This window comes from Annulohypoxylon maeteangense (genome assembly GCF_022496945.1).
Source record: "Annulohypoxylon maeteangense strain CBS 123835 unplaced genomic scaffold GGS22scaffold_26, whole genome shotgun sequence".
Classification (NCBI taxonomy): Eukaryota; Fungi; Ascomycota; class Sordariomycetes; order Xylariales; family Hypoxylaceae; genus Annulohypoxylon; species Annulohypoxylon maeteangense.
Window position 1 is genome coordinate 107,218 of NW_025953273.1, and position 25,154 is coordinate 132,371.

General features: G+C 45.8%; 7 protein-coding genes across 7 annotated transcripts; 3 read left to right on the forward strand and 4 right to left on the reverse strand.

Annotated features, from left to right (window-relative positions):
* Nucleotides 1–672: 672 nt before the first annotated feature.
* On the forward strand, nucleotides 673–4,356 carry GGS22DRAFT_84001 (lethal giant larvae like, C-terminal-domain-containing protein). The gene is made up of 3 exons (XM_047968241.1): nucleotides 673–1,002; nucleotides 1,170–3,265; nucleotides 3,320–4,356. Exons 1-3 carry the CDS (start codon nucleotides 884–886, stop codon nucleotides 4,048–4,050), a joined length of 2,946 nt encoding a protein of 981 aa, XP_047814279.1. The 5' UTR covers nucleotides 673–883; the 3' UTR covers nucleotides 4,051–4,356.
* GGS22DRAFT_84002 (glycoside hydrolase family 3 protein) lies at nucleotides 4,357–7,554 on the forward strand. The gene is made up of 5 exons (XM_047968242.1): nucleotides 4,357–4,951; nucleotides 5,046–5,159; nucleotides 5,263–5,640; nucleotides 5,735–7,221; nucleotides 7,276–7,554. Exons 1-5 carry the CDS (start codon nucleotides 4,663–4,665, stop codon nucleotides 7,507–7,509), a joined length of 2,502 nt encoding a protein of 833 aa, XP_047814280.1. The 5' UTR covers nucleotides 4,357–4,662; the 3' UTR covers nucleotides 7,510–7,554.
* On the reverse strand, nucleotides 7,555–8,616 carry GGS22DRAFT_197507 (uncharacterized protein; the record flags this gene model as incomplete). Its single annotated transcript, XM_047965987.1, has 2 exons — nucleotides 7,555–8,133; nucleotides 8,247–8,616. 2 exons carry the CDS (start codon nucleotides 8,614–8,616, stop codon nucleotides 7,718–7,720), a joined length of 786 nt encoding a protein of 261 aa, XP_047814281.1. The 3' UTR covers nucleotides 7,555–7,717.
* Nucleotides 8,617–9,832: 1,216 nt separating this feature from the next.
* GGS22DRAFT_193219 (uncharacterized protein) lies at nucleotides 9,833–10,357 on the forward strand (the record flags this gene model as incomplete). Its single annotated transcript, XM_047965355.1, has 1 exon — nucleotides 9,833–10,357. One exon carries the CDS (start codon nucleotides 9,833–9,835, stop codon nucleotides 10,355–10,357), a length of 525 nt encoding a protein of 174 aa, XP_047814282.1.
* A 543-nt stretch (nucleotides 10,358–10,900) lies between these two features.
* On the reverse strand, nucleotides 10,901–11,434 carry GGS22DRAFT_174887 (uncharacterized protein). The gene is made up of 2 exons (XM_047963172.1): nucleotides 11,353–11,434; nucleotides 10,901–11,289 (listed from the first exon to the last, which is right to left on the reverse strand). Exons 1-2 carry the CDS (start codon nucleotides 11,356–11,358, stop codon nucleotides 11,047–11,049), a joined length of 249 nt encoding a protein of 82 aa, XP_047814283.1. The 5' UTR covers nucleotides 11,359–11,434; the 3' UTR covers nucleotides 10,901–11,046.
* A 171-nt stretch (nucleotides 11,435–11,605) lies between these two features.
* Nucleotides 11,606–11,937, reverse strand: GGS22DRAFT_193221 (uncharacterized protein; the record flags this gene model as incomplete). Its single annotated transcript, XM_047965356.1, has 2 exons — nucleotides 11,606–11,670; nucleotides 11,718–11,937. 2 exons carry the CDS (start codon nucleotides 11,935–11,937, stop codon nucleotides 11,606–11,608), a joined length of 285 nt encoding a protein of 94 aa, XP_047814284.1.
* An 800-nt stretch (nucleotides 11,938–12,737) lies between these two features.
* GGS22DRAFT_84023 (uncharacterized protein) lies at nucleotides 12,738–23,666 on the reverse strand. Its single transcript, XM_047968243.1, has 12 exons — nucleotides 23,150–23,666; nucleotides 21,276–23,095; nucleotides 20,051–21,222; nucleotides 19,871–19,973; nucleotides 19,621–19,795; nucleotides 16,003–19,567; nucleotides 15,518–15,917; nucleotides 15,029–15,432; nucleotides 14,875–14,968; nucleotides 14,695–14,821; nucleotides 13,976–14,609; nucleotides 12,738–13,915 (listed from the first exon to the last, which is right to left on the reverse strand). Exons 1-12 carry the CDS (start codon nucleotides 23,503–23,505, stop codon nucleotides 13,037–13,039), a joined length of 9,729 nt encoding a protein of 3,242 aa, XP_047814285.1. The 5' UTR covers nucleotides 23,506–23,666; the 3' UTR covers nucleotides 12,738–13,036.
* Nucleotides 23,667–25,154: the final 1,488 nt, after the last annotated feature.

The following is a 25,154-nucleotide window of genomic DNA, read 5'->3' on the forward strand; positions in this document are numbered from 1 at the left end:
AAAGGACGAGGTTATTTCATGAAATTTACTTTTATGCTAAGACGTCCTTAAGGAGGATCTGCTACTGTTCCTACTTGGTATGCTGGAGGAATATTTAGTAGTATTTTTCGAGAGAAGAGTTACATAACCTAGTAAGTAGGTACGAATGGTAGTTAAGAACATGGAACTCAATCTTCCTTTATAGAAACAGAAATCATGGAAGTTTTTAGAAGTAGGTATGTAAATTAAGTATCTAATGTATCTGGCACAATGCAGCGATAATCATAAGAGAAAAGTCATAGCAATGATATTCTGTGAATTGAATGCATCTGTTGGATTGAAGCATTCAATTATTGATGAAAGATGTATCTTGTTCTAATTCTATTATTACAAACAGAAACTCTTAGGAAAAGTTCTTCTTGTCTCAGTGAGGTCACGTGAGTAACCAGATTTTGACAATATCTCCAAAGCACAGACAGGATAGCTATTCAGCACAGACCACCTGAAATACCTAATTCCACATGACAGATACAAGGAGAGAAAAGTGTATCTGACAGCATCATTAATTGCTGACATAACATGCTTACGTACATTGCTTACATGCCAGACCTCCTCGGATTAAAATGCTTACATAAAAGATCACAAAAGTGATTACGTTATACATAAACTTCCTTACATAATTACTTACATAATAAAGTAGTTGCTCAGTGCCGGGTTACCGGTTATTGCGGGGTCTTCAAAGTTTGGACTGTTTCAAAATAGCGATGACGTATGTTCATCAGGGTCCTGGAACAGGCAGCCTCGAACTATCTTTGTCCTAAAGTCTGAAAGTTTTTAGTTACATGAGATAGTTACTTGAAGTAGCATTCTCCCAATACTAACAGCCAAAAGATCCATCAAAATCATGGCGACCTTTTTTCGAGGGAAGCAGGCGGGTATGCAAAATGACCTGTCGGCGAACATAATCCCGGGTTCATTTGCGCCGGATGATCGTGCGCGATACGGAATCAATTCCCAGATTAGGTATGCCATTCACAAACTCAACTCATCGACTAATGTCGGACATAATCATCAACCCGTCACGAACCACTATTTTATATCTACTACCCAGTTCCCAGTTCTCCATGTTGAGCTATCAGTTAAGTATGCTGTAATTAGTCATCGAATCTAACCATAGTCTATTCATGTAGCTGCATCGCCTATGAGCCTATCCAATCTCTTCTCGCCCTCGGCACAAATGAGTCTAAATTTGGAAGTGGAAGGATATATGTCTTCGGTCAAAACCGTGTCCAGAAGTTGCTGGTTCCGTCTCGGTCATGTTCTTTCGCAGATATCCAGTTCTGCGCAAACCGCTTGGTCAGCCTCGATACCAAGAACGAGGTAGCGATATGGAATCTGGATACCGGTAAACGCATTACTGGCTTCCGTGCCCCAGGTGTCGTCTCGTGTATGGTTACCGACCCTATGTTAGATTGGTGCTTCTTGGGCATGCAAACAGGCGAGATATGCGCATATGATCTGGACCGGGAACGTATGTCGTCCTTTCGCCTTCCCAATTTCTGGACGGAGAAAGATCCCAAGACAAGGGCTGTCGCCTTAGTGTCAATGCAGTTACATCCACGCGATATAGGCAAATTGTTAATCGCTTATACTCACGGGGTGGTCGTTTACTCATTCAAACAGAATATACCTAATAAGTTTTTCGAATATCAAGTCCCGCCGGGGGCCCCGGGTGGTTCGGGCGCCATGGTCGAGTCTATGAGACGACCAAAGGTCACTCATGCCTTATGGCATCCTACCGGCACCTTCATACTAACCGCCCACGAGGACGGCAGTTTAGTGTTCTGGGATGCTAAGGATGGGCGTGTAGTTATGGCGCGAACATTCTTTGAAACTAATGTCGATCAACCAGTGCCAAATCCAGGGTCCTCAGCACCAAAACATCCGTACGTACGCATTGCCTGGTGCTGTAAACAGAACCCAGAAGATAGTGGACTACTTATTGCAGGTGGCCAGAAGTTGGATGAACCTTCTAATGGGCTGACCTTCATTGATCTTGGAATTACGCCTAACTATGCTACTTCGTCGTGGCAAATTCTATCGGAATATACGAAAGGTAAACGCACGAATGCGTTAGAGACCCCTCCTGGAGTCGAGATCACCAACTTCTTCTTGATTCCTCGTCTATCGCCCCATTTCGCTGGTTCCCAGGACCCAATTGCCGTGATGACATTGCTCGCATCGGGAGAACTCCTCACATTGAGTTTTCCAAGTGGCTATCCTATTTCGCCAACAAATCAACTCCACCCATCCATATCCTTCGTTCACCCATTTGCCACACACTTCGCAGTTACTACCCTCGATCGTGGTAGGTGGCTTGGAATGGTCGAGAACCGAAGTCAAGGTGAGCCGCTGCTGAAGGGAGGCGCACAGGCACCACACCCACGCCGACGATTCGAAGGGCGGACTATCATCCAAGTTGCTCATGCGGATAGCACGATTCGAATTTGGGATGTGGGCCATGGCGATGAAATCGAGAACCCCTCACAGTTACAGGTCGATATTGCTAGAGCCCTTAACCGTTATGAAGACGTGGGGATCACAGCCATGACCCTGGCTTCTACCACGGGTGAATTTGCGGTTGGCACTAGCAAGGGCGAGGTAGTCATCTACAGATGGGATAGCAATAAGTACTTCGGAAACCCTCCAGATCAACACGTCGAACCGAACCCTGGTGGGATCTCAGATATCAGTGTTAGGGCTGAACCGTCCCTAAAGAGCGGACTCATGCCGTATTCATTGTATGAGATGATGCAAGGGTCAATTAGCGCCATAAAACTTTCGGACGCAGGTTTCCTTGCTGTTGGATCCGAGAATGGGTTCATTAGTATAATTGACCTTCGAGGGCCATCGGTCATGTTCCAGGCATCTATGGCAGAGTTCATAAAGCAAGAGAAACGATCCTCGTTTCTCAGAAGCCGCTCTAGCGTTTCCGCTAGCAAAGAATGGCCGGTAGTATTTGAATTTGGTGTCATGACACTTGACGACGACAAGTACTCTAGCATATGTTGTTTTGTTGGCACAAATTTGGGCAAGGTCATCACATTCAAGTTATTGCCATCTGGAAATGGATATAATGCTACCTTGGCTGGCGTAGCTAACTGCAATGATAAAGTGGTATCTATATGTCCTATCGTCGCGGACACCGGAAAACCTGCCTTAGCTACAGCCCACGCAGTTGCCGGACTCCGAGAGGGTAGGCATGTAAGCGGCCTACTTGTAGTCGGTAAGTTATCCTTGTACGGAACGATATTTTCAGTAAGCGCTAATTCTCTCCTAGTCACGCAAAGCGAAGCTCGCATTTTTAAACCAGCAACTGCGAAAGGAGCATCGAAGTCTTTTGACGACTACCTTTGTGATGCTGCTACGGTGACCGAATATGAACTACACGGAATGGCGTTGGTGGGTGTGTTCGGGGACCGGATAACAAGGGCCTTCAGTCTACCGGGTCTCAAAGAACTTGGAAGTTATCCGTTACCTATGATGGATGGCAGCCGAGGCAGTAACTCGGCGATAACTGAGGATGGGGAGGTATTCTGCTGGACAGGACCATCCGAACTTGCGCTTCTTCAGGTATGGGGAAGTGGCCAAGAGATAGAGAACACGGCCGACAAACTCGTTAACCCTGATCTGGAAGTACCGCCAAGGCCAACTATTTCGAATGTCCAATGGATTTCAGGCACCCAGTATGTCTCCCCGACGGATCTGGATCTCCTGATCGGCGGACCCGATCGACCTCCTAGTAAGCGAATGATGTCTGCGACGGCAGCAATAGAGCGAAATCTTGATTCAGGACCTAACTCGGAATACGCGGGGACTGGGAGTCAAGAAGGCTGGGGAGAATACCTCACTAGGCAACTAAACGAGAGAACAGAGAAATTAAATCTGGTGAATGATAGCATGGATTCCGCCGCCGACGCAAGCCAGAAGTGGGCCGATGACGTTGGCAAATTTGTCAATCAGCAGAAGAGGAAGATGCTCTTTGGAAGCGTTACAAGCAAGTTTGCTTAGATCGTACGTATTCATGTGCTTGCGGTACAGATACCTACCTACCAAGCCTTCAGCTATTATGGACTGTGGAGTTATGAGAGTGGCATAGTAGAGGTATTCCCAACCACGTCGTCGACGTAAGACTTCATGTTGACGACTAATGAGCATATTTATTTCTTCCTTTATACGGTCTTAAAAGCTTAGTACTGAATTAAAAACTCATATTACCAGGGAAACTACCTGTTTTTACTAGATGTGTCGTACCGAGACACTCGACACTCGACTTTATCCTCCGACGGTAGATCTCTTGCATTCTGCCGCAAATGAACGAACTCAATCAGGCAATTCAAGTTCGGTTATTAGAACCGAAGATGCGATCTGATTGATCATATATATTTCTGCTCTGCTGTACTTTAGTTCTTTGGAATACATGCGGTAATTGGTTCCGTCTGTAGGTCTGAATGGCGCGATCGCCTCCACCTCGAACTCGAAATAACGATACTATTCCTTCTTCATTCTTGTTTTTCAGCTTGCCGTACTTAATAGAATTTTTTACCATTAACGGCTTTAACTGCGAAGAGAAGAAACTTGCTAGTTAAAGAACGCTGCTTAGGTGCCTCCTCAACAATCGTGATGCGCATCTCCGCTGCTGTCGTCTTCTTCCTGGCGGCGCGCGGCCGCGCACAGCTTGCCACATTTGAACCGTACTACCCGTCGCCATGGGGAACAGGTGGTCCTGGATGGGACGAGGCGTACGAAAAGGCTCGCGAGTTCGTTAGAGGGCTGACGTTGCTTGAGAAAGTCAACTTGACGACCGGCACAGGAAACCAAGCGGACTTATGTACAGGGAACACAGGTTCGGTACCGAGGATCGGGTTTAGGCATTTGTGCTTGCAAGATGGACCGGTGGGGGTACGGTATAGTAAGTTGAGATCAAATTTCTGGATCTGAGGATTAATTAAGAGTAAAAGGGGAGGATGCAAATGAATGAAATGTTAACCTCTGCGAATTGGTAGCCGATCTCAATTCTGTCTTCCCGGCGGGTATTAGCGCAGCGGCAACCTGGTCACGGTCTCTACTACGAAAAAGGGGTGAGGCGTTGGGTGAGGAATTCGGAGGGAAAGGGATTGGTAAGAAATCTCTATTAACTACTTAACACGACAGTTGAACTTCTTTACATCAACTCGCATTTTAATTGTATATGGCGAGGGACTAAACATGAGTTGGTCGCAGACGTACACCTCGGTCCCGTCGTCGGACCCCTCGGTCGCGACCCCGCTGGCGGCCGCAACTTCGAAGCCTTCGGGCCGGACCCGTACCTATCCGGCGTTGCAGTCGCCGAGACAATCATCGGGAACCAGAACGCGGGCGTGGTGGCCAGCGTCAAGCACTACGTGCTCAACGAGCAAGAGCACTTCCGCAGCGGCATTAGTTCGAATCTCGACGACAAAACCATGCACGAGGTTTACCTCTGGCCGTTCGCTGATGCTGTGAGGGCGGGAGTCGGGAGCGTTATGTGTTCGTATAATCAGATTAATAATAGTTATGCGTGCGAGAATTCGTACGTACTTAATAAGCTATTGAAGAGCGAGTTGGGATTTCAGGGGTTCGGTGAGTACGCTTTTTTTCCTTCAAAGGTTGGGGCATTTGAAAAAAAGAGGGGGGAAAGATAACACGACTAATCAAACACTTTCGAATTATCTAGTGGTTTCCGACTGGGGCGCTCAGCATAGCGGCGTTGAAAGTGCACTTGCTGGTCTGGATATGACGATGCCCGGCGAAGGATTCGGAGCGGAAGGCTACTCAACGTACTGGGGAGGTGCTTTAACCGAAGCCATGCTCAGAATCGATATTCCGCAGTGGAGACTTGACGATATGGTTATTCGGATTATGGCTGCTTTTTATAAGGTTGGCCGGGACACCAAGCAGATCGACATCAATTACTCGTCCTGGACCAATGAGACCGAGGGTCCGCGATACTGGGCGGCCAAGATGGGGAATACGACCGTGAATCAACATGTAGATGTGCAAGGGAAGCACGGCGAGTTAATCCGCGAAATGGGAGCGAAGGCGACCGTTCTGCTGAAGAATATTGACAAAGCACTACCTCTAATTGAGGAAACGGTGATCGCAGTCATTGGCGAGGATGCACAGGATAACCCAGATGGGCCTAACGGCTGCGTCGACCGTATTTGTAATAATGGAACGCTTGCGATGGGGTGGGGTTCGGCGACGGCGGAGTACCCCTATCTGATCTCACCGGCCACAGCCCTCGAAAAGCAAGCGACAGAAGATGGCACGGCATTCATCAATGTCAAGAGTAACTTCGACCTCGAAGCTGCCAAGTCGGCCGCAAGAAACGCGTCGGTTGCTATTGTGTTTGCTAATGCAGATGCGGGAGAGGGATACACGACACTCGACGGCAACTTTGGCGATCGTAATAACCTGACACTCTGGAAAGGCGGTGATGAATTAATCCAAGCCGTTGCATCAGAGAATTCCAATACTGTAGTTGTTATACACAGCGTCGGCCCAGTCCTGATCGACCACATCAAGACGAATCCGAATGTTAGCGCAATCGTGTGGGCAGGCCTTCCGGGGCAGGAATCAGGAAATTCGCTGGTAGACGTATTATACGGGAAAGTGAACCCACAGGGACGTACGCCGTTCACCTGGGGCAAAGACGCGAAGGATTGGGGTGTCGAAATCCTAGTGAACTCAACATCGCGCGAACCGCAGCAGGATTTCTCCGAGGGCGTGTTTATCGACTACCGGTACTTCGACCAGAAAGAAATCGAGCCTAGCTTCGAATTCGGCTTCGGGCTCAGCTACACCAACTTTAATTACTCGGGTCTGACGACCGAGCTCCAGGACGTGGGGCCGTATGTACCGGCGAGCGGAGAGACTTCGCCAGCTGGCATGTACGGTTTTCAAGATACGGACCCGCGTAATGCGGTAACCCCGGATGGGTTCGAAAAGATACCACGATTCATATACCCCTATATCAATAATGCAACTCTGCCCGATTCTACGGCCAATATCCCGGAAAACAGTCACAACAGGTCCGCTCAACCGATTTTACCGGCAGGAGGACCGTCAGGTGGAAACCCGGATCTATACAAGGTCCTATATGTCGTTAGCGCAGACATTACAAATATAGGGGAAGTAGCTGGGGCTGAGATCCCGCAGCTTGTGAGTGCCTCTTTTCCCCGCCCCCTTTTCGTGTCTATCTAACGTGTGAATTAGTATCTTTCGCACGGTGGACCTACTGAGCCAAAAGCTGTGTTACGTGGATTCGACGAGATATTCCTTGACCCCGGAGAGACGAAGAAGGTCGTGTTCAATCTAACGTATCGTGACCTGAGTAACTGGGATACTGAGGCTCAGGACTGGCGTGTTACCGAATACCCCAAAACGGCGTACGTTGGAGCGAGTTCGAGGGACTTCAGGTTACAAGCAGAGCTTCCTATTCCGAAGTAAGGGTTTGGCCTTTTTTTTTTCTTATTAGGCACACATCTGTTCAAAAAGGAGAGAGTAAAGTAGATGCTGTATTGATAATGGCATGTACATTTATTCTGAATGCCTTAAAATCCGAACTCCGCTAAACTCGCTGAGAGTATGACATGCTTTGGTATCTATCCTGTCGAATCCACCGCATCCAGAAATATGCTTAAAATTCCACTGTACTTTAGTAACGACCATTGTTCCAATTAGAAAATTGTATCCCCTGAGGAAATTGCTGGTGAAGGTAGTCTTGCGAGGGGTATGGCTGAGACTGTTCTGCTTCTGGTTCAGGCTCAGGGTCCTCTTGAGGAATACTTGAAGGATGCACGAGGTGTGTCACCATATTGAAGAGGTACATGTCGATCATGTCTGACTTTTCATGGGCTGCGACGGTCACTTTTCCGATCTTAGCGCGGTTAAATTGCTGTCTGTACTCTCTGAGCATCTTCTGCTGGCCTTCTAGGAATGGATTTCCTGTAACCAGTGTTCGCCATCCGGGGCTATTGCGATCACTGTTTTGCATTAGCGTGCCTGTCGAAGTTATGAAGATGAAGATATGTGTGCAGAGAAAAAAAGGGGGTAGATGCGTATTTAGACGTACTGCTCGAAAGTTAGCTTATCACTGGATTACATGTAATCTTGAAGATTCTAGTCAGATCATACCAAGTCAACTACTGCCCAACCTATCTCTGGCAGGGGTATCCCTCTCTCACTGAAAGCACTTTCGATACAGATATAGGCTTCGCTGTTGGTAATGAAGGTAACGGCGATCTTTTGAAGAGAAGCCAATTCTCCTCCCGCTGCCGTCCAGTTGTCAACGATAATATCTCTGTGTTTCATTTTTGGCCTCGGTAGATCCTGCGTGTTGATGTGGCTGACCACATAAGCATTATTGGGGAGGGAAATGGTGTATTCGGATATCTTCCGCCGCCCCCATTCTATCTGCATGTCTTCCCACAAAGCCCTGTCCTTGTGCTCAGCGTCCATCCATTCCATGGCATTCTCAATCCATAGTGGTTCGCGATCAGCGGGAGATCTGCTGAGGTGGAAGCTTTCGATGCTGGCACCCCGAGATATCGACATACTTTCTATTCTCGAAATGATAGGTAATCATGCGCTGGAGAAACTTTACTTGGTAAAAAGCGAATGTATACCGTAAGATGTTGATTCCAAGGTTGAAAATTCGCAACGAATATTAAGTGTCAACATCTTCGATAAAGGTAGGTCGCGCGGTTGCACAGGTAACAGCACCATCATCACAGGTGACGACGGTTGGTGTTGATACTCACCTAGTACCTGCCTCACCACAAGTACTGACTTGGATATCTACTTCCTGTTTGAGCTGAAGTGATTCATTCGTGAGAAAAGATCGCCCCATTGCAGCTTCTCGCTAATTGAGAACCTGATAAGCGCCAAGTAAGGACTAAGTGACTACACATGATCGACAGTACGACCGAGTACTCATTGATTGTACTACAGCCGCGTTGAACGTTGATGTATCGCCCCTGCGGACGTCATTCTATTGGTCGACTTTGAAGAACATATACTTGAACGTGTAAATGGAAGGAGAATAAGTGGTAAAATCGAATAGGGGGTGAAATTTGATATTTGAAGATATAGATAGATAAGAGAAATAGAAATTCGATGGAATGCAGCTGGTAATATAGTAACATGAGCAAAATAAAAAAATAGAAATGCTAAAAAAAAGCTGGGAGCTGAATTGAATTCAGAACCTACGAAAAACCCAGTCAGGCCAGCCTAGGCGTCAAGTGCAGTTACCCGCTCCGCCATATCGGCATGCCTCGTCGAAGTTTTCTCTAACCTCATGTCACCCAGGATACGTCCTTTTTGTGGGGTCGGTTGCGAGAATGTTGTTTATTATTCCATATAACCCTCATGCAGTCCGGAAATATTCCGGTTGATTGTAGCGACGGTAAGGTCTGAGATGATGACTCATAGGTGGATACACTGGTGGGTTTCCCGGCCACCAAACAGGTATATAAACAATGTTGTAGGTAACCGTATACTTTCTTATGCAATTTTACTTTGAGAATGGAAAGGCCTGTCAAAGGAGGTATCATTCCGCCCCTTTCTGAAAAGGGGTTCATATGTACACATACGAATTTCCATATCTCCGGTAAAAAGATAATAATATTGTCGACATCTAGAACAAGAGAAGATAAAAATTGCTTGCTGCGCTTTGATAAGAACATAAAAGAGACCTTGTTCACAATCCTTTGACCACTTAATAATGCTATTGTCGAGTTCGCCTTGAAGGCACATACAATAATACCCTACAATGGAGATTATTCAACCTCAAAGCCCTCCTACGGACAACAGAATTTCTATAAATTTGACGGATCCTCGAAAAGATTCTATGACTATCATTCAAAAACACAGCAAGAGAAATAACCAACGCTTATACCAAGGTAACTATTCAACTATTCTACAACTTACAAATTTCGTGAAGAACTCAGTCAAAATGGTTCCCTCAAAGATCTACTCCCCCATCAACATCTTCTGTATCTTCGTCATCCTCTTCATCTCAGTTTGCATGAGCCACCCGACGAATTGCACTGAAATCCATAACCACACTAGTGCTGCTACCATCGATAGCCCCTTAGGTGGTCCTAAAAACCACTCTATTGGCTTCATCGGCCAGCAGCGTAACATGACCGCCCACGCCTTTCCGGAAATGCAGGACAGCCATTACAAACATGGAGAGCCCTGCATGAGTGAAGGTGCCAGGCCTGACTCGATTGTGTCGAAGGGCTTCCTTGCTACATTTATTGCTATCATCCTAGGCGTGGCATTGTCTATGTAAACTAGGCGGAATGAGAGGTGATAGGTAAGTAAACGTAGATATAGAGGCGATTGTTAGCACAAGCTGGATACGATATGTCTTTGTAGATCAAAAGATTAGTTATATACTTGCTGCATAATGTTAACATCAGATTGTAATTGCACTGTGATGCGTTGTAATTCGAAATAAGTCAAGAAAATAGACACAACGATGAGATTAGTTGATATGTCTCTAGGGATCAGACTTATTTATATGGCCCATTAACATTTCGTGACATAGGTATCTAGGCAGGCTTAAAGTTGTTGTCGCGTCCCGATGAATGCCCCTTGATAACGGATTACCTAATCAACCACCCCTTTGCTTACCTAACATTTCCATAATTCATTGCTTAGGTAATCGTACCGATGCGAGGGAAGAAGTCTTGATTAATGGGTCTTTGAGATAATGCAGGGGCATTTTCTATTCCTTTTGATACATTATTTATCAATATATTCTGTCAGACATCTGACCTTCCTCCAAGTTGGTAGCTAGAGGTCTATGGGATCGGGATTCAGCCCGTAGAGTCCAGGAGCAGGACAGACAAAAAGCTTCACCTGTATATATACCGTGTCCTCCATAGCGAGAGTAGTTAGGAGCTCCTCGCGCAACAACGTCGTTGTTTCCTAGTATTTTGGTTCCGCCTCGTGACACCCCTGAAGCTCTGTACGCATCTAGTTGGGCTTGCATTTACAAACCTGAATGCCGCAATACGAGTAATTGCCAGTATTCAGAGAACCATCATCATTGCAGCTGACAGAGTAACGTTCCTGGCACAGTTTCGTCGAGTTCGGGGTACCACAATCGGGATGGTAGCCTGCCTGCGAGGAAGATGTGTTGACAATGTCTTCCGTGCGTTTACCGGTCGGCGTCGCGTTAATAGCGGTAGTAGCTAGGGCGAGTAGAAGAAGGTATGTCTTAAGAAAGAAAATTAGCTGATTTGTGACGATGCGACATTTTCATACGTTCGATTCTGTTACCTTCATGATGTTTGATGCGGCATAGCGTATATCACAGCGCGTTATGTGGAAGAGAAGAAGAGAACCAAATGCGTGTGCTGCTGGAGACGTACAATTTTGGACTTGTCGCAAATATATCCACCGAGGTAGTTTGCTTGGTTTATAGCAAACATGAGAAGATTAACTTCTATTGTATGGTGTCATATAAATTGGACGATAGAACGCAAACCGATGTGAGCGAAAAAACCTGTTAACTTCCGCTCGACACATTTAATCATATTTCGTCCCAGAGATCTGGCACTTCGTTGGCAGTAACCGGAACAGCCTCCCTGCATTGTTCTATAGTTGTTAATTAATTGATTCTGGTATATATGACTTGAACTTACTAAGCCATGGGTATGCTTTTGCCTCTTCCTCAGGACTCATCTTGCTATTCCGTTCGTAAGCTTCCTGGAATAATTTATTGATGTCTTCCTTTGTCATGCTTCTGATTCTCTTCTGCTTAGTGTTGGAATCAGATCCGGGATCCTTGTTATCCGATTCTTGACTTATTTTATTATCGGGCGAAGATGTTTGCGATTTCTGGGATTCGGTAGTGGAAGGCATTTTAAAGGTTGTAAAGGTTGTAGAGAATTTGATTATTAAATTATTTTATAAAAGTTGAGGGTTTCAAGTTTTAAATACTTATGTCACAAGCAGAAGTTGGCGCACCAAAACCAAAAAATGAGGTTTTAAGGTGAAAGTGCTCTACCGATTTATTACGGGTAAAAGGTGGTATATGGGGAGCCTGAGCCTATGTAAGCGAGCTTACGTAAAGATTTCCAAGAGCTCTTTTTCTCGCGATAAGGTTTAGGTTTTAAGTTTTTCTATGAGGTGAGGAGCCACCATAAGGGAGGCCATTTTTAGGTTAAGTGCGCTAATTCTAGGGGCTTTTATGTTCTGTACATAGTACCTAGACAATAGCTAAGAAATGGATAGCATCTCCGCATTCATACTTGATTGATATCTAAGTAATTAAGGTATCTTATTATTGAATTCTCCATTAAAAGGTCGCTCATTGGATATAATTTGCATCGTATGCGCTGCATTGTAAGCATACATACACTCTCCTAGGTAGTAGGTTGTTATAAAGCTTTGTCTTGAGCTGTCGCTAAGCTGTTGCTGAAGATAATGGTGCCCAAGGATTGACTGGAATGGCTCACTATAACGGCTCACTAAGACCGCCTATAACTCTAGCGCTAAATGGCGCCAAGTCCCTTGGAATGCAGTGGGCGAAAACCAACGGAAGGTAAGATTGCGCTTCTTATGGTGGGGGTGGTAATAGTTCAGGGCCGTGTATATCAAAATTGGTTTGCACCGTGCGGCATCTTTCTTTAGTGGTTCAACTCCCTAGATTATAACGGTTATCCACTAGAACTTCGCGATCATAGCGCCGTTAGGTCTTGGTTTTAGCCTAAACCCAATACAGTATGAAGTCACCCCTTTCTTATTTAATCACCTTCCTAACTACTACGGAAAGAACAGAGAACAGAGGTACGAGGAAAATACCATTCATTCCCTCGCATGTGAGATAAGAGTTACCATTCGCAGACCCTAAAACTTTCAGCTCTGAAGGCTTCTACGCCTCATATACATCATTCATCATTCATCATTCATGTACAAATTCCTCTGACAAGTACCCACAAATTATCGAAACAAGTCCCCTTTACCTCCCTTTACGCCTGGCCGACCGCTTTCCACGAATCGAGCTCGGAGATGGAGCTTCGGTACTTGATTTATCTGTGTCCTCCTCTTCCATCCGATGCATGTCAGATTCATCATACTCAATAGTGATTTGGTCCTCATCGTCTTGGATCTCCGCCGAGGGATCATAGTTTCCCAGATCCATCGCCTCTTCACCTCCTTCCTCGGTATTGTCAGCCTGGGTTATCCCAACAGGAACAAGACCTTTGCGACGTCGCACGGCATCTGCACGGCGGAAGAACGGGCTGTCCTCGCTCAGCGGCTTTCCATTGCATAAGAAGCCCATTGGCGTGTGAGTAAAGTCCTGACCGCGTCGACGAACCGCTAGATACTCCTGCGTGAATGTGTACGGCTTGGATGTAAGACCCTTGAGCTTCTGGCCTGTTGGTATGGAATTTGGCCTAGGATTAGAAGCGACTCTTTGCGATCCATCTGGATCGCTCGATACTTCGCCGGAGGCCGTCTGTTGGTCAGTATCCATCTCCGAACTATCAAACTCATCCATTCCAGGCGTAGACAAGTCAATTCCAAGCATGTTGCAGATGCTATGGTACTCTGACCAGTCGAAATAGAGCCTCCCTGCAAAGAAACCAAGCTCGGTAGCGAGCCATTCGGAAGGCTGCCAGTCTCCAGAAATAGGTGGCATAGAATAAAAGCTCAGCTTGTTGAAGTGCATCATTCGTCGGGTGACAGGTGCCGCATATGTCAAAAGACGGGTTGGGCTAATCTGTCCCCCCCTCTCTGTCTCTTGTATGATTTGAATTAGGTGCTCGGCTTCCTCTGGTGTCACAACAATTGCAGCTTCGGGAGATCCTGTATGGAGAATCCACTGTACAGGGCGCTATATGTGGGGGATTAGGTACGTAGTAAAATAGGGGGCGGGGTAGGGGTGGGGCAATACCATAAAATTGTCATTGGCCGATTCAATGATTAACTTGACAGTCCGCTCGAATTCACTCGAAATGAAAAGCTGCGAAGAGCTTATGTCGTAGTTCACCTTATATTTTCTCCCAAGCGCTGTCCTTGCCAATGCTCTCAGTATATGGATAAAATGGTCCGACCCGGCAGGTATTCTACCTGTCCTGGCAAAGGTTTCTAGATCCCTGTGAAGACCGGGGAACTTGTGAGGCGTGTAAGGTAACGGCTTTTTGACTTGTCGCACAGCCTCAACCTCATTCTCCATCTCTCGCTCCTGTTCAACTTCCTGTAGTGCTGAGGCATGGACTGCTTGGCCAGTGTCTTGGAAGTTCTTCTTTCGAGACTCGAGCTCTTTGGCAAATCCTGCTATTTTTGGATTTGTCTTTGCCGATGCGTCTACCTTGGCTCTAGACTGAGGCCCGTACAGTTGTTGCAGGGTCTGTCGTTCCTTGTGTTTAATAGCATTAATGAAGGCTGCTCTGTGATCGTCATCCACTAGGAAATTTGGGAAATCCTCAGCTGCTTGCATTCGGTTGCAGTAATCTGTACCCTGAGAATAATAAAGAGGCTGCAGCTGCTCTATCCCATCACAGGTATTGCTGATGAGCCAGCGGATCCTGCAATCCCATTAGTTCTTGCTTCTAATAAACTGCGGTACATGGCGTCTTTATATCAGTATAGAAAATAATAATTTCAACCTACACGTCGTATGAATTTATCCACTCCGAATCCACTTTACCACATAAATCTCGAATGCTTTGATTCACCTCGGGCGGAGCGAAAAATGCCACTGACTGCGTCGTACCGAGTTGGCGGAGTCTCATAGCAGCTAGACCGGGTTAGGTTTGTTGTATGTTTGAATTGGTTCGTTAGCAAACGTACCTTGCACTGTATGATCCTTTGTCTGGGATAACCCTAGGGTGAGGGCAGCGCGAGCGTATTGACCAAACTTGAGATCAGTTCCCCGCGTATGGGCCTTGTTAAAGTAGGTAAGCTTTAGATCTCGGATGGATATTCAATAGGATGAGAAACATACCTCATCAAGGTACACTAGAACTTCATTTAAGTTGTCTGCGTAAGGCGAAGCAAGCAGTGGGGTCTTAGTTCCTTGCTTTGAGAGGATCCATGGACTATCGCCCTCGAAGTACAGTGCCACTACTGCGCGACCGTCTACCTTCAACCAGTTCTCGGCCAACTCCTTGTTTGATTGTTCGAGAATTTGAGCTCCAGAATCAATGAGAATTCGGATATCGCGCCTTCTCAACATATGTAGAAATGAAATTTCACTAATGCGTTTTTGGTTCTGGTCGACCATCACACTATAGCTTTTGGATCGAGGCTGTAGGAGGTATGTGAGCACCTCTGCATTTGTATGAGACAACGCAGGCAAATCATCCTGCTTGATAGTTAAGGGCAAGAGTGGCTTGATGTCATTTGTGCCTGCGTAAAGGGAGTTGTCAACAATTTAGGTTCATTTGAAGGTGAACGGGGGAGTTGAGAGGGGTAGGGATGATGTGATACTAACCAGAGAAGCCGGTAGTCAGTCCCCTTGACTGATTCAGGGACTTGTTCTTATTTGGTTGGCTAGACTGGGTATGAGACGGTAAAGGTATGTCCCAGCCGTTGGACTGCAACCGAACTTTGAACTGTTTTGCGTGGGGTGGAAAGACAAAGTTATTCATAAAATAATCGATCACCGGCACCTTGAATCGCACGCTGTTCCAGATTTGGCCCATTTGCTGAGAATCATCAACGTTGATTGAATGCCAGTCTCTTAAGTAATCTGGAAAATCTTCGTCTTCGGTCCATTTATCATACTCGGAAGCAGGATCATCGGACTTCAAGACAGCTTCTAAAGCTTGACGAGTCTGCGATATACTTATACCGCAGTAATAAAAGGCTAGGGCAGTTAATAAGATAGCGACCTGGTATCAATCAGTATTTGCATTACGCTTATCCCTGGGACTATACAACATTTGAACCAGTATGAGAACGGAAAACTTTACTTACATCGACATGACCAAACTCAGATTGGTCACTTGGAACTCCTTTTGCATGAAAAGGAACTGCTACCGGATCTCGCAAAGGGTGAAGTCCATATTGAACGCCGTATCGTTTCTTAAGAGACATTATAAGAATCCGATGAACGAACAATCCACGAAGCAAGTATATGGTCTGTCTTATATGGGGTCGATCAGGACACAATCTGCTGATGCGATCCAAACTTGCTTGCCGAACTTTGCCACTGGAGAGAAATTCCTTGATCGCAATGCGATCTGCCGGTTCAATTGAATCAATTGGAATTATGCCTCTGGCACCCCGACAGACATCATACCTGAGGCGGATAACCAGTTCCTCCTCAACATCTGGTCGGAGGAAGAAGACAAAAGGGAACCCTCCATGTGGGCGTCTCACAACCTCGATTGAATATCGGTAGCTGGTGGCTAGCTCGTATAGGTGCATATCCATTAAGCCCAAAATTTGTTCAACCACTACCCATCGATGCGGATGCCCGTCCACAGTCATCTGTGACCCGGAAGGATATATGAGCTGCGTCTTGACGGCGAGAGTATGGTCGCTCTCATCGAGAATGTCCCGGGCACATGATTGAATCCACCCTTGGACTCGAACCATCATGTTAGCTTCGGGAATCTCTTGGTCAAGCACCCGTTGAAGACCAGATAGCATGAACGACATTTGATGTTCTGGAAGGCAAAGCATTATCCCGTGCTTTCTCTGAATATCACGATGCAGCCTGTGAAATAACTTGATATGGCCTTCCTTCGTCGAAGTTCTCCGAGAAAAAGGCACATGGCTGATCTCTCTACCAACTAGACCCCCCAGGCGACCATGAAGTAGTTGAGCGGTTGTTTTCAGTAGGGCTTTAGGTACAGACACCCGAACAAGGTTTTTGCCGTCTGCAAGTAAAACCGCAGCCATCGGAATGATACACGATGTCTTGCCTTGTCCCATATTCAACTGGAGGACGCTATTGGCCTTTGACTCTGGATCTATTATTGCTAGAGCGACTTCAACTTGAGTTTCACGAATCAGCAAGTTTGATTCAACTTCAAGTAAAATCCAGTCTGGATAGTCTTCTGGTCTCCAATTACTATGACCAGTATTTATTCGTTCTTCTTCGTAACGAGCGTGTTCATTTGAATTCTGGTATGACTGCATTCGTAGCTGTCTTTGCAAGCTTGTAATCGATAAAGCGAAATCCAGTAGTCTTCCCTTCATCCCCGTTCCGAATGAACGCTTAGTGGTCGCTCGAAGTTGCTCGAGAAGGGTAATCCGAGTGATAGCAGGCCATAGTTGACCATATTGCAGCCAAAGTATTTGTCTAGCAGAGTATACAACATTTGGTTGCTCTACTGCAGATTCTATCTCAGCTAGGATTGATTTTACAAATGCCTCCAGTTGATTGACTGTATAGTCATTAGATGACGGCAAAGCTGAGACAGCTGCGGCTTGAGAACTGTGGATTCTAAAAGCAGCTAAACTCTCTTTCAAGTCTGCCGCGTACCTTTTTTTAATAGCCGATTTGGATTGAGAGAATCCGTCGATGATCTGCGCTAATTCCGACGAAGCCTTTTCTGTCGAACTATTGCGGAAAGGTAGCCTGGGCTGTGGTGCATCCCCCCCAGGATTGATGCGTTGTTTTGTGATATTTGCCCTAACTTTGTGAATAGGCATTCCCATCATGTCATGACTTAGGGTGGGTAGCCTGTAATCTGGTTGTTGGATATTAAACATTAACTCAGAAGGAACAAAGTCTGGCCTTTGAAACTCGATATCCGAATGTCTTTGGTTCAGAATTTCCTGTACTGCTTGAAGGTGTATATAGAATTCATGGTTCCGGTATGTTCTTTCCCACTCGGGGCGCACATGGTTCAGAGCGGCGGGGACGTCTATTAGATAGGAATCTTCTGTATGCTTTGCGTTTAGATTGGGAGTGGGCCATTCGTGTATTAGAGCTTGTGCCAACTTTTTACAGTCGGAGCTTGCTTTTTGTGCATGGGCAGCCTTGGCCTGGTAGACCTTTCGTTGGTTTCTACCGCTGGCAAATTCCATCAGGGGAGGATCTTCCGGAGGTGGTGCTTGGAATGGCTCGATAAGCTTGACTAGAACGTCAATTTGCGGGACTTGGTGTGGCCGGAAGCTGCAGTACTCATCATAAGGAGGAAGGGACAAAGATTGAAGATCATCCCAGTGAGCGAATGCAATCAGCGTTCGAATCAAGTGCATATTGGCGTTCGATCGGAACGAAATTACCCCCAGAAAGAACATGAGCTTAAATCGGCCTTGTATATCTTTTACAGCGTTGACAAGTGGGCCGAATTCTCGACGTATATCAACCTCGAGGCGATCATGTAGTGTTATCTTGTCGAAATCCTGATTGTACCCTTTTATTACGAGTGATTGGGAGAGATTCACTGCAAGATCTCTCACAGTAGACATGAACCTTGGTTTGTTGCGTATTAAAACGGCCGTCTCCAAGACGTTGGAATATCGCGAACTACTGGCGCGGGGATCGTGTCTTGATTCGTACACAGTATCATCCGGAGTGTCAAGGGATAGTCCATAACTGCATCTCTCATAATGCTGGCGTCGGCGTAGAGCGCGCAAGTCTAGATGAGTATCACTGGATGATGATAGCTTTTCTGTCTCCATCTTTTGGGGATGAAAGGCATCTAATCTATCAGATTGAGAGATGATCTTGTCGGCTAAGATATGGAATTCTTCTCGTTGGACCAAGGTGGGTAAGTCGTGATTCCAGATCTCCTTCTTCATGACCTTGAGGTCTTCAGGATAGTATTCCCGCTTCGGAGAGAGTCTTGAAAGAGCGCATAGTATGTTTGTTGGGAGGACTGTTAGTGGTGCCCATGGTTGGGATATACCCGAAGTCAAAATGGATAGAGAGCTTTCAATTCCAGTCAAGCCCGTTAAGGGGTCCGGTAGAATGAAGGAGGTGAGTGCGTGTATCTCGGCTTTTTTATATACAAGTGCAGGCTCCGAGGCGCAATCAATGCGACCGAGAGTTGTATTGACCATAAACCGTATATAGTTTGCAGATGGTGTTTGAGGGTGTGGGATCTGCACGATCACCTGAACGTGGCAACCTCGCTTTCTTGCTCTGAGTAAACCCAACGGCGCAAGAACAAAGCGATCTTGGGGATTTTTCAAACTGCGACAAACCAATTTACTGTCAAACCCATACCAAGTGTCAATACATTGGGAAGGGTCAATCTCGGCTTGGAGATGCGAAGATTGTAGTAACTTGTTTCTGTTGACAAACCACCTAAGCTGCATTCGAGGCATCTCGACGGTGGGTGAAAACTTGCCGCCCGGCTGGTAGATTGTCAAATGCATCGGATGTTCGAAATAAGCAAATATTCTTGACACGCGGTTGAATAGTGGACTATAGGGGTCCACCAGCGTCTCTTTACCCTTCGCACCGGGCGTAAATCGTGAACATGTCGATGTTGTAACATCTAGTCTCCAGTTGTGTGGGTGGGACTTCCAAATATTCTTGGTTTTTGACCGAATCTCGAGGATCCCGGTAACAGGGTCGCTACAAATGTTAGCTGCGGGGTGGATTTTCCTGAAGCTTACTAGCTAACTTACAGCCAATGAATACAGTTATCAATAAGGTGTGCCGGGAGGTCAAACTGATTTCCGTTGCGGAACTTCTCTCTTGGGATCAGTTCTAAGACCCGGTTCTCTTTAATGGCTCGAATTATAGTCTCGGCGCCGTCATACCCAATATGTGTCTCATAACCTTCCCTCTCAAAAGCCAAAACTAGATCAAACATCGAATTAGCCAGAAACTTTCCATTCTAAGTTGATAGAAGGAAAGAAACGAGGGGACACGTACCATGAGTCATTCCGGGACTTGTTGAGGGGTATTTCATAAGACTTGTCTGGCTCCCAAAGAGTTCCTCGAGGATTATCGTGCTTTTTGGATCCGTAGGGAGTTTCTATAATGGCGAAGGTTAGTACTAGGTATAGATTGTTTGATACAAGACGATAATCCGACTAGGATCCAAATACTTACACCGAGTGGTTCCCCATCCACTAACAAGATACCAAATATATAATTGTAGCTTGCGCTCCCTAACCCTTCGATTACATCATTCAAACTAATTTGAATCCACCCGTCATTTTCAAAGGTAATAGCAAAGAGCGATTTTGATGCGGCAGCCGGCCACAGGTTCCGAAGCGCAGCATGAAGAGGACCCCCCGAGTGCCTCTCAATCCACTGCCGTATTTTATCCTTTAAATCATACATCATCCTTAGATCTCTGATGAAAGAATTCTTCATGATTTGTCCGAGGGAGGCGATATTATCCGGGATATTGTCGTAGACCGTTGCACTACATTCGATAAATATAGAGATATCCTCCTCCTTGAGATATTGGTTGATTTCAATCTGGTGCGAAGCATATGTTCTTTTACAGAGAAGAGCAGCCCATAGAAGATATGACTGGCAATTCCTCTTATTATCCAAATCGCCCGTGGAATACATCTCTTTTCGTAACATCCTTACCCACTGTAAGGTGATCTGTCTAGCTTCAGAAAGCAGATCTAACGACTTTATTGTCAAGTGATTTGTACTCGGTGCCGTAAATGCAATCAATCTAAGAGTCAAAATGACGACGATCTCCATTAGATGGGTCTCGCGCCAATTAGAGGCAATGGCCTCTAGCTTTGTCTTGAGCTGGTGTAGCAAGGCTTCACAAAAAGAAATGTCTTCGAAAACATAATGGATAGCTCCAAGTAGCTCGTGGTGCTCGTCTGATGGACCGATCTGATGTGCTAGATGATCAAGCAACATGGTTGTCGTTTCTGTAGATAGGTTGAGATTTGATGATCCCAGCTCTCTCAAGATAGTGATCCACCGCCGACGTTTGCCAGACAAGAGGTATTGAAAGGCTGTATATTCGTGTGGGTTAAGACTGGATGGACAGTGTGAATGAGATGCGGCGATCTCGTATGAGGATGGACCATCGCCATAAGCATTAAAGCTCTGAGACTCGAGGAGATTTGAGAATGGAGAACTCTTCGGAAGCGATAACTTGCAGTGATGCTCAAAGGTGGGGCGTGCTGGTCTATGGCCGGGCCAGGATTTAAAGGCCTGGTCGAAATACGATAACTTGAGGCCGTTCGGATAACACACTTGATCGAGATCAACGGGGAATTTCTTCCCCCTATAGTGGGTCATTAAGACTAACTGATGTTAGTAATAACCCTATTAGAGACCGAACTGTGTTGTAGCTTACATGATTTCGTCGTAGATGCAAGAGATATACTGCCAGGAACTCTGGCGTACATCTTTAACCCCGAATAGTCTTGTAAGCATATCCTGGGTTTAATCCCCACTTCCTGCGATGGTTTCGCAACGCCATGTAAGATCGCCCACGTCGCATCGCGATAGGAAGCAAGCGCCTCAGGGCATCTGAGTTCGAACACTATCGCCTTTGCCATTACTGTGTTCTCAGGAAGCGGCGACTCAAATGCTCTTATTGTCATACGGGATCTCCGTTTATCTAACTGACACTTTGGACAGGTGTACTGATCGTGTGTCGGGTACAACCCATCCATCGACTGAACGTAGACGCATGTCGCAGAATCATACTCTCTAGTCAGCATCTCGTATTCGGCACTCATTTCACGCCATTCTTGTTCTTTCTCCTTTAGTTGCTGCGCGGAAGTGGACTGTATCTCGGCAAGTATATTTGCGAGTGGGCTAGAACCTGAAGATCCGTCGAAGTACCTCTCCGCGAAACAGCCTTTGCATGGGTCGTCAAATAATGTGGCCCGACAGTCTCCCGATCGAGATATACGGCCTCGGATATATGACTCAACTTTACGCGCACGCGAGATGTCGGATAGTAAGGGGAGGCGGAGAATTTCCAATAAACGAGCGGTAAAGACGGGGTGAAATTCATATAAGAGAGGAAACATTTTGCACGCGGCATCGTCAAGAGCCGTCCATGTCTCCATCAAGGTAAGGAGCATGATCGACTTCTGCTCCACATTATCATCGTACTGGCCATTGATTTGGCCGATGTAATCGTGAATGACTCCATGCAGTTGCTGAACCCGTGCTGATAAGCTTATTGAACCTAGGGATAAATCGGAAACTGTGTATCGGATCTGTTTTTCCTTTTCAAAAAGCTTAAGAAGTTTATTACTGGTAGCTTGGATATGAACTTTGGGTTGATGGGGAGTTGTAAGAGGTTGGGCTGTCCTATATGGTATCGTATTTTGAAACCTCTTACGAGCATTGTTTAGATATTCACGACTCGAAAAAAGACTTAGGCACAACTCCTTTGGATTCGCTTGACGAGGCAATGGTGGAATAGGCCTAATCATTCCTTTCTTTTGTTGAGTCCAGACTTCATTGATTCTAAAATCAACAGCCTCTAGAGTCTTTTTGAATAGAGGGGTAAACACGCGGTTCAATTTACCGTAAACCTCCTGAATGATTTGCGGTTGCTCTAAGCAGTCTCGGTCGAGCTTGTAGAGGCGACGACATAGTTTTGCCTTGAGGAAAGATTGATCCTCCAATGGAACAATGTCTTCGATATCATCGAGTATTATACCATGGATGATGCACATCCAGAACTTATACTGGATTCGGCCGTGTGGTCCACCAAGAATGGTTGCCAGATAGCGGGCTATACCGACTCGAAGAACAAGCCAATATGGCAACCTTCGCCAAGGTGCATTGCTGGACCAGCAAATATCATCTCTCACCCTTTTCTGAAGGAGTGTGGGTGAAATGCGTTTGCCATTCGCCTCTAGGACCGCGGTGAGAAAAGACGTGATTAAGGCTGGATCTGCATTTTCCCTATTTTCGGTGACCTGGTGCCCCGATTTCGTCGCATACTCGGAGAATTTCTGGGTAGATTCGACGGAAGCTTGCTCTAGGAATACCGAAAGACTGTCGATAAAAGCATCGTCGTAGAATGTCGAAGAAGGTACCAATACGGCAGTTCCGGGGAACGTCCACGAAAGAGTTTGGGACGCCAGGACGGATTCACGCTTGGGTGATGCCTCGAATGTTTCAAATAGAATATTTCCTCTCAATTTTGGACTGTAGGAGTATTGTGAGTTTGATACTTACGAGAAGGGTATGTGATCAACTTACTCAATAGGCTTGTGAATGATAATGCCTGCATTCTGGGCTGCCACATGAAGAATGATTACATCGGAATCGCGAAGCTGTTTCAGATGTATACTCAGTTGGCTTCTTTCTAGCTTCCCGCCAATATTGAGAGCTTTGCAAATTTGAAGCGAGCGCCTGAGCGAGTCCCAGATTCGCCAATAGGCAGGATCTTGGGCGTCTCTCATTAGGTTAGCAGCAACGGTTAAGCGATCTACCAATGCACGCTCAATTTCGTCGATGCTAGAGTCAGATTCTTGTGGTAACTTCACAGGTAAAGCTATATGGTTGAAGAGGCTCTCAAGAACCCCAGGTGGGGTGCTGGTGGTTTTGAAATCCATTGATGTGAATGTATTATCATAGTATGCGGGAAATATCTGGGTACTCTGCCTGATATGATATCGGACGCCAAGGAAGTTCAAATATCGGAATTTGTAGGTATAAGAAGTAGAAGGATTGTGATAGCTAGAATCTGCGAGTATGGGGTGCTATGGTAATTTCGTGGGGGGGGGAGGGGATTCATAGAGTATTGTAATAAAACTACATGTAGGTAAGATTAACGGAAAGACTTTGGAGTCCTCAATGACACGGGAGGTATCACGCTGTGACGTGGTCGAGGAGCTAAGGCAGATGTAGGCGTCGAAGGGGACGAAGGAGACGAAGGGGAAGGGTTACGAACATAACGGGAACGATAAACTTGTTGTTAGTTGACGAGAGTAAATCATTATTTTTAATATATGTACCATAAAAGATTCGCCGTATGATGTGAATTAATGCTGTTCACTGTAACCAGATTGACGAGTCAAGGGTTCAGCTGGTGTTGTGACCTCTCACTGGAACCACTTGGCGCGCATATGAGTTGGAAGGCAGCGAACCAATCTGTTTGAATGACTTGTTTGGTGTTGAAACGCCGGAAAGTAAAGCGGGAGGCAACCGAACGAGGGTGAATGAAGTTATCGATCGACCCAGTAAGGCAGCCCGAAACAAAATCAGTCGTGCTTGCCCTATTATCGTGATTGGCTACATGATTACATAACTCGATAATATGACCTGTCACCTGTTACGCGGCAACTGCTGGCAGCTGGCATCCGCCATGGATTTCGACGGAAGGAAGTAGAAAAAGTACGCGGTACATACTTTTGAACCGTGAAATACAGCAATGAAGGCAATTGCACTTATGTAGCTACTAGGTACTAGGTATGTCCATTTCCATACTAAAGCTGTTAGGTAATAATAGTATAGCTAGGAAACTATTATAAAAAATTATAATCCGTATTCTCGTTTCGAAGATAATAATAATGAATTGTTTGACCCTTCAGGTTCACGGGCGTTTGAAAGTATCCTTACAAGGTTGGCAGCTTCGATATGGGTGGATCAAGAAGCTATAATAAGCCATCCTGATTGGATAACTATTACTGAGTAGTAAGCGGGTTATGGCTTCCTTATAATTGGTCCATGGTCAATTGATTGATCGCATTGTCCCGCAGCGGTATCCACTACCTAGTATTTTAGTACTATGCGTAGGGATATCAATTTGCTTCGAATACATTTTATACCTCAGAGCAATATCGCTAGTGACATCCTGCAAAAAACAACAAGCGAACCTCGCTTGAAAGTCTCTTTAGTTAAGACTTGAAGGATTTCCACTATGTTGGCCGGATACCTTTAACTATGGATAGAATACGAGAATACATTTTCGCAGAGTGGGAAATGTTAGGTAGGCATAAATTATCCAAGTATGATGACTCACGATAATACGCGAGATGTGACAGGGGGATTAGTAATAAAGCAAACCAGCAATTGTCAAATCCATGGATGTACTATACAGCTCGCTTATGGCGGTTATAATGTTGAACCTGCATCGTATTCTATTTATGTGTATGGGTCATTTAGGATTTTCTTTTGGCGAAATATGTATGCATTCATTACAGCCTCATGTTTTAGGCGGCAACAATTATATGTATCTTCAACATTGGTAAAGGGGATCAAA

Bases quoted from the DNA above. Each gene is read 5' to 3' on its own strand.
- GGS22DRAFT_84002 (XM_047968242.1), top strand. From the start codon at position 4,663: ATGCGCATCTCCGCTGCTGTCGTCTTCTTCCTGGCGGCGCGCGGCCGC. The intron at 4,952-5,045 runs GTAAGTTGAGAT...GCGAATTGGTAG, and splicing joins ACCGGTGGGGGTACGGTATA to CCGATCTCAATTCTGTCTTC. The intron at 5,160-5,262 runs GTAAGAAATCTC...AGTTGGTCGCAG, and splicing joins ATTCGGAGGGAAAGGGATTG to ACGTACACCTCGGTCCCGTC.
- GGS22DRAFT_84023 (XM_047968243.1), bottom strand. From the start codon at position 23,505: ATGGATTTCAAAACCACCAGCACCCCACCTGGGGTTCTTGAGAGCCTC. The intron at 21,223-21,275 runs GTAAGCTACAAC...AACATCAGTTAG, and splicing joins TGCATCTACGACGAAATCAT to TCTTAATGACCCACTATAGG. The intron at 14,969-15,028 runs GTATGTTTCTCA...TACTTTAACAAG, and splicing joins TTCTAGTGTACCTTGATGAG to GCCCATACGCGGGGAACTGA.
- GGS22DRAFT_84001 (XM_047968241.1), top strand. From the start codon at position 884: ATGGCGACCTTTTTTCGAGGGAAGCAGGCGGGTATGCAAAATGACCTG. The intron at 1,003-1,169 runs GTATGCCATTCA...CTATTCATGTAG, and splicing joins GGAATCAATTCCCAGATTAG to CTGCATCGCCTATGAGCCTA. The intron at 3,266-3,319 runs GTAAGTTATCCT...ATTCTCTCCTAG, and splicing joins AAGCGGCCTACTTGTAGTCG to TCACGCAAAGCGAAGCTCGC.